The sequence below is a fragment of the Castor canadensis genome, chromosome 5 (genome assembly GCF_047511655.1).
Source record: "Castor canadensis chromosome 5, mCasCan1.hap1v2, whole genome shotgun sequence".
Taxonomy (NCBI): Eukaryota; Metazoa; Chordata; class Mammalia; order Rodentia; family Castoridae; genus Castor; species Castor canadensis.
In genome coordinates, this window is record NC_133390.1 from 157,863,111 (window position 1) to 157,870,663 (window position 7,553).

Genomic DNA, 7,553 nt, shown 5'->3' on the forward strand with positions numbered 1-7,553 from the left:
TTCCTCTCAGGACTGCCTTTGCTGTGTCCAGTAGGTTCTGGTAGGTTGTGTTTTCATTTTCATTGACTTCCAGGAACCTTTTAATTTCCTCTTTTATTTCATCAATGACCCATTGTTCATTAAGCAATGAGTTATTCGTTTCCAGCTGTTTGCATGTTTTTTGTCTTTATTTTTGTTGTTGAGTTCTAGTTTTATTGTATTGTGATCAGATAGAATGCATGGTATAATTTCTATTTTCTTATAATTGCTGAGGCTTGCTTTGTGCCCTGGGATATGATCTATTTTGGAGAAGGTTCCGTGAGCTGCTGAGAAGAATGTATATTGTGTAGAAGTTGGATGAAATGTTCTGTAGACATCAACTAGGTCCATGTGATCTATGGTATGCTTTAGATCTTGGATTTCTTTATTGATTTTTTGTTTGGATGACCTATCTATTAATGATAGTGGGGTGTTAAAGTCTCCTACAACCACTGTATTGGAGTTAATATATGCTTTTAGGTCCTTCAGGGTATGTTTGATGAAATTGGGTGCGTTGACATTGGGTGTATATATAGGTTGATAATTGTTATTTCCTTTTGGTCTGTTTCCCCTTTTATTAGTATGGAATGTCCTTCTTTATCTTGTTTGATCAATGTAGGTTTGAAGTCTACTTTGTCAGAGATAAGTATTGCTACTCCTGCCTGTTTGTGGGGGCCATTGGCTTGGTAAATTTTCTTCCAGCATTTCATCCTAAGCCTATGCTTATTTCTGTCGATGAGATGGGTCTCCTGTAAGCAACAAATTGTTGTATCTTCCCTTTTAATCCAGTTTGTCAAATGCTGCCTTTTGATGGGGAAATTAAGTCTGTTAACATTAAGTGTTAGAATTGACAGGTATGTGGTGATTCCTGTCATTTAGTTGTCTTAGTTGTTTGAAGGTTTGATTGTGTGTAGCTAAATCGATGTTACGCTCTGCTTTCTTGCTTTTTCTTTGCCTGTAGTTTGGTGCTGCCTGCCCTTTCCTGGTTATATTGGGTTTCACTTTCTGTGTGCAGAATCTCTTGAAGAATCTTTTGTAGTGGTGGCTTTGTGGTCATATATTGTTTTAGTTTCTGCTTATCATGGAAGACTTTTATTGCTCCATCTATTTTAAATGATAGTTTTGCTGGGTAGAGTATCCTAGGATTGAAGTTATTTTCATTCAGTGTCCAGAAGACCTCACCCCAAGCTCCTCTTGCTTTTAATGTTTCTGTTGAGAAATCTGCTGTGATTTTGATGGGTTTAACCTTTGTATGTTATTTGTTTTTTCTCTCTTACAGCCTTCAATATTCTTTCTCTAGTCTCTGTACTTGTTGTTTTAATGATAATATGTCGTGGGGTAGTTCTATTTTGGTCAGGTCTATTTGGAGTTCTGAAGTTCCTGTACCTTTATGGGCATAGTTTTCTCTAGATTTGGGAAATTTTCTGTAATTATTTTGTTGAATATGTTATGCATTCCTTTTTCTTGCACCTCTTCTCCTTCTTCAGTGCCCATGATTCTCAGGTTTGGTCTTTTGATGGTGTCAGTAAGTTCTTGCATTTTGTTTTTGTAGGTCTTGAGTTGTTGAACTAATAGTTGTTCGGTTTTTTCTTTAATTACTATTTCATCTTTGAGTTCTGAGATTCTGTCTTCTGCTTGTTCTAGTCTGCTGGATTGGCCTTCCATTTTGTTTTGCTTTTCTGTTTCGCTCTTTTTTCTGAGGTTTTCCATATCCTGAGTCACTTCCTCTTTAATATTGTCTATTTTCCTCCTGAGTTCATTTATCTCTTTATTTATCCTGTTCTTTGTTTCACTTTGGTGTTTATACAGTGCTTCTATGGCTTCTTTTATTTCTTCTTGTGCTTTCTTGAATTCTCTATTTTTGTTGTCTTGGAATTTCTTGAGTGTCTCCTGTACATTTTGGTTGACCATATCCAGTATCATCTCTATAAAATTCTCATTGATTACTTGCAGGATTTCTTCTTTCAGGGTGTTCTTGTAGGCTTCATTGCATTCTTTGGCATAGTTTATCTTCATTTTGTTGGAGTCTGGATCTGGGTATCTGATTTCTTCATTTCCCTCTGGTTCTTGTACTAATTTATTATTGGGGGGAAAATGATTTCCCTCTTTTTTCCATTTTCCCATCATTGCCCTTGCTATTGTTACTGTTCCTGTACTGTGTGTAATTCAGTATTGTCTAGCTTGTACTAGTAACAGTGGTGATATCTAGAATGGAAGGGTGAGAGGAGAGGGAAAGCAAAGAAGGTAAAGAAAAAGGGAAAAAAACCAAAACAAACAAAAACAACAACAAAAAAAACAGAGCCAAAGAAATAAACAGGGAGAGATAGTGTTTAACCAACAGTGAGCTAAACAGGCATTAGAGAGACAGAGAGAGGATAATGAAAAAAAAAAACAAACCCACAAGTTCAAATGCAATAAAGTTTCAGTCTTAATAATTTTGGTGTTATAACCTTCAGCCTCCAGTCCTGAAGACTTCTCAGTGTCTGTGAAGTAGTTCTGTCGTTTTCTCATCAAAGGGGAAAAAAACCAAAACAACAACAAAAACAAAAATATCCCAAGTTCAAATGCAATACAGGTTCGGTTAGTCCTTCGGCATCCGGTGTTGTCTCATCAAAGGAAGAGAAAAAAAAAGGGGGAAGTCTGGAGACAGCTTTGAATGTCTGTTTGAGGCTGTGGCTCACCTGCCTCCTACTGACAGCCATCTGCTGCTTCAGGCTTTGTTTATTTAGAGTTCTCCTGGATGCATGTCCCTTTTCTTTTCTCCAGTATACAGCCCTACCTGCCTTTTGCAATTGCCATCTTTCTTGCATGAGGAGTGGCCCTCTCCCCCTCTCCAGTGGCGCTTTCCACAAGACAGCCACAGTTACAGGCTTTACCCTCTCCAAGGTTGTTGGACAGGTGCTGTGGCTCCTGTCTCTGGCCGGCTTGTTTATTTACAGTTTGCCTGAGGGATTGCTCCTCCCCCACTCTCTGGGGCTCAGGGTGCCTGCCCTCTTTGCTACCTGTGGTTTTTTTTTTTTTTTTTATTCAGCTGCTTGTTTATTATTCAGTTTGTTTTTTTCTCTTTTTTTTCTGCCCTAGCTGGGGGTCAGTCTGTCCAGGGGGCTATGCTGATCTGACCCAGGGTTGTCTGTGGGAGTACCTCATGCCGCTTAGCTCACCTGGTGGTCTGCATCTTCCCAAGCAGTCTGGGAGCTGGCGTCTGGAGCCCTCCTGGTTTCTCCGTTTAACATGGAGTGGGGATGTTATGCATGGGCTGGGGGTGTGGAGGAGTTGGAGTTTTGCCTCTTCTTGGTGGTTTTTCCTGCAAGGTGTATCTCCGGCGTCTTTCCAAGATTTTACTTTAGGAAACTCGATTTCTGCTTCCTCCTTCTAGTTGCCATCTTGGAATCTCCTATGCGTTTGTTTTAGTTCTTTGACTTGGCATCCTATATTTGGGTATGCCTAGAGCCCTTTGCTCCCTTTTGCGTACTCAGCTGTATTCTAGAACAAGGGCTGGCAAATTGTATACAACCTGAGAGCCTCCGACCTATTTTTGTAAATAAAGTTTTATTGAAAAACAATCTGCCATTAATTTACATTTTATATGTAGCTATTTTTGTGGTATGAAGCAGGGCTGAGTTTGTAACAGACTGTATAGATCACAAATTCTTAAATATTTCTTATCAGGCTCTTTATAGAAAAACTTTACTGCTCCCTGTTCTATAAATTCGAGGTTGTAGGAAAAGCCTCCTTCACATAAGCGAGGTGTGGTCTGAGGGTGGTCTTCATTGGACTGAACTGTGTGGGTGAGGGCCACATCACTTCATTTCTGTGTTCCCCCAGGCACCTCACACAGAGCACAGTAAATAAATACCATGTGTGGCAATCATATTGAATAACTGTATGTGTATATGATTGTCACTGTATTTAAAAATCTGCGTATTTGCCTTTCCTGTAGGGCCTAGTAGAAGAGTCATAGTGGGAAGTGCATAGATGGGAAGAAGGGCTGTCAGCTGACTCACCTGCTCTTTGTGGTTTATGATTTCACCTCTCACTATAGGGTTGCTTTTGGGCTTGAAGAAGAGCTATGGCCCACTAGTTAAGTCCTGTGGTCTCACTTGACACACTTACTAATCTGTGTGTGGGACCTTGAGCAGCTGCCTAACTTTGCTAAGCCTTATTTCTTGGGTATTGGTTTAGGTAGCATCTTACAGACATCAAGTGTCTGCTTGATTCTGAGTTTCTCAGTTTTAAAGGGGAGGCAGAAGGCAATGATGACAAGTGATTCCTCTCGAGGGATTACTAACCGTAGGAGGTGGGGCTAAACAGCAGATAGTGCAGAACAGGGTTTCTGCTCCTGCATTGTAGACCCTCTACACAGACCAACCAACAATACAACAACCTGTTTCATTTCAAGGGACATCGACAAAGTTGATGAGTTAATGCAGGACATTGCTGACCAGCAGGAACTTGCAGAGGAGATTTCCACAGCTATCTCGAAACCTGTAGGCTTTGGAGAAGAGTTTGATGAGGTGAGTGGTTTCATGCAGTCACAGAAGCTTCACAGGTGACACCCAGGCTGTCCCTGTATGTATGACTGAAGGTTCTCAAGTGGAGATATGTGGTTTGGAAGGCACCAATTCTTATCCTCCCAGACTTGGGTCTAGATAGGGCCTGGTGTTCACCTCCCTGAATTCTGAATTTTGAGGGCTGCTGTGTGGGGTAAGTGGAGTAAAGAAAACTTCAGCAGGGTTCTTCAGGCCTCAGGACAATAATTGATTTCAACAAGCAGTGGCCCTGCACTTTTCCATGGTGGGCCCTGGGCTCAGAGTTGGGGTAGCAGAGGTGACTGTGCCTTGGACATATTTACAGGATTTGCCCTCAGACAGCTCTGCCATGAGGTAAGGGAGGTGTGCCTCCAGCTGATCTCTGAAGGGTCCTCCTGGACATCAGCTGCCTATCAATTCAATTGTTGCTATAGCAGTTTGGGACCTTGACTGTGCCTTAGATATGAGTCCCTGAAAGTCACCTTCTCCACTGAACTGAATTCTTGTGCTCTATGCTTCCCACCCTACAGTTGAAAAATCAGCCTTAGCCCTTACCCTGAGTCCCAGCACCAGGGTTTTCATGGTTTTAGACTGGCACTGGATGGGTTAATCAAGTTCATTTCAGTTTGGCGAACATTACTGAGCATTCACTCAGAGAATCCAGCTCTGAGATTTAAAAAAAAAAAAAAAAAAAAAAAAGGAATGTGGGGCTGGAGGAGTGGCTCAAGTGATATAATGCAAGCACAAAGCCCTGAGTTCAACCCCCAGCACCACAAAAAACCCCCAAAAAACACACAAACAAAAAAAAGAATGAAAAATACATCCCTTCTCCCAGGATGCTCACAGTCTAGAAGAGCAGGGCCCCAGGCGCATACATACACCAGTGACTGCTCGACAGTATATGATGCTCACCTGTAGAAGTTTGTTTAGGATGTTTGAATTGGAGAGTGTGGAACCCAGAGTTCACTTCTATTCTGACCTTCTCCTAAAGGGGTTTGCTGAGCATCAGATTGGAGGCAAGGCTGTAGGGGTCAGGATTCCCAGGGAGGGTTCTCACTTTTATTTCTTTTTACAGGATGAGCTCATGGCAGAATTAGAAGAACTAGAACAGGAGGAACTAGACAAGAATTTGCTGGAGATCAGTGGACCCGAAACAGTCCCTCTACCAAATGTTCCCTCTATAGCACTACCATCCAAACCCGGTGAGTACTTCTTCCAGAATCAGGATACACAGTGATGCCAGGTAATTTTGGTTTGGCTCCCGAATTTGTGCAGGGCTGAGAACTATCTAGGATGTGTTGGGATGGTCACAGTGACAATATCATCTGCCTTTTCCTAGTTTTCTCTAGAGTGGGGTTTCTTAACCTCAGCACTATAGCATGCACAGATAACTCCAGAGGTTGAGGAGGGCAGGGCTGCCCTGTACACAGCACTTTTGGCCTCTCCCCACTAGATGCCCCTAGCAACCCCTGCTGAGTTGTGACAACCAAAATGTCTCCACATGTTGTCAAATATCTCCTGGTGTGTGTATGGGGGAGGGAGGGGGAATTAGCCCCAATTAAGAGTCTCTATTCTAGAATGATTTTTCTTACGTCACCAAACAAGAGAAAATTCTAGGCACTGTGAGAAGGTATGAGACTTTAGGCCCAGGATAGCTCTTTCCCCCTGTCTAGTATCCTATGCTGTGCACACCTGTAAAACCCAGGACCTCAGAGGCAGCTCCTGTGGGAAGGAAACAGATCTGGCCTTTTTAGAAACCTGCTTCTGTAAAACCATTTCCTTTTTCCTGTTGCCTCTTCTGCCCCCCATAATATTTCACCTCTGGTAGAGGTATTCCACTCAGAGCTTCTAGAAAAGGCAAAGTTGTTGATTTGGTGTGGAAAGAGAGCCCAGGGAGCAATGTGTGACCAGGTTGGAGTCCCCTCCCTCTCCTGTGTATAAAGAGGAGGGCCTCTTTAGGTCAGCTGCCTGGAGCAGCAGAGGGCAGAGGCTGCCCAGAATGCTGCCTGGGCTGCATAAAGGTGGTTCAGCCAACTTGAGGATGATTTGGGGGCTTGGCAGGGGTGTGATCTCTTCCAAGGTTCTTTCCTCTCTCCCTGACCTTGATGCTCTGGAGCTGAGGCCATGTGGGAATCTTAATGGACCCTCTGTGTAGAATCATCTTCCTGACTTGGCTGGTCCTGCTGGGGGCAGAGGGGAGGTGCTGCAGAATGTGCAGAAGGTGCCTGGTTTCTTGGGTTTTCTGTGGCAGCTTTTAAATTCCCAGGAGCAGCCTGTCAATACTTTACAGGTGAGGCTGACCCCTGGGCAGGCTCTGTCTACACCATGGAGCACAGCTCTGGCATCTAGCCAGTGTGAAAGCACTGAGCCCTCCTCAGTCACCTTTTCTTTCTTTACACAGCCAAGAAGAAGGAAGAGGAAGACGACGATATGAAGGAATTGGAGAACTGGGCCGGATCAATGTAACTGGGTCAGCGCCAACTGGGCCCAGACAGACTCTGGTGGCCTGCGTGGCGGGCAGCGTATGCGTGGCAGGGCAGGCAGGACGCGGGGCAGGTAGCCTCCATCGCTCACCTCTGACTCCAAAGTAGTAGGCCGCATCACTGCTCACCCTGGCATAGCATGGTCTGCACCCAGCGGGGCGGGTGGGGGGAGGGGCGGGTGGGCGGGTGGGAGGTGCCTGCTGTTTATAATGTTGAATTTCTGTAAAATAAACTGTATTTGCAAATCCAACATTGAGCTTCTGGACTACGCTAACTCCACTGCTGAATCCTCAATGGAAAGGGTCGACCATTTGCAGTTGAAATGATCTGAAAATGTAACCTCTGTCCTTTTAAGTCAGTTGACTGTCGCACGTCTCTTTGTAAGACTTGTATGGTACTGGCAGAAAAGTCATTTTCTACTTGTCCTTAGCTGTAATAATGCGTCTGGTTTGGGCTTTCTCCAGAGCTGTGTTTCTGTCCATCACCCGTGTACTGACCCCTGTGTCTTCTTCCACTCTGGCCC

The 7,553-nt window shown here is 43.8% G+C and overlaps 1 protein-coding gene across 1 annotated transcript in view; it reads left to right on the forward strand.

The window, feature by feature from the left end:
- Chmp4b (charged multivesicular body protein 4B) overlaps positions 1-7,205 on the forward strand; it is a 43,777-nt gene extending 36,572 nt beyond the window's left edge. Inside the window, exons 3-5 of the mRNA XM_020170268.2 lie at positions 4,418-4,532; positions 5,623-5,749; positions 6,949-7,205. Coding sequence (XP_020025857.1) covers positions 4,418-4,532; positions 5,623-5,749; positions 6,949-7,013 — 307 coding nt within the window. The 3' untranslated portion in view covers positions 7,014-7,205. The remainder of the gene's footprint in view (positions 1-4,417; positions 4,533-5,622; positions 5,750-6,948) is intronic.
- Positions 7,206-7,553: the final 348 nt, after the last annotated feature.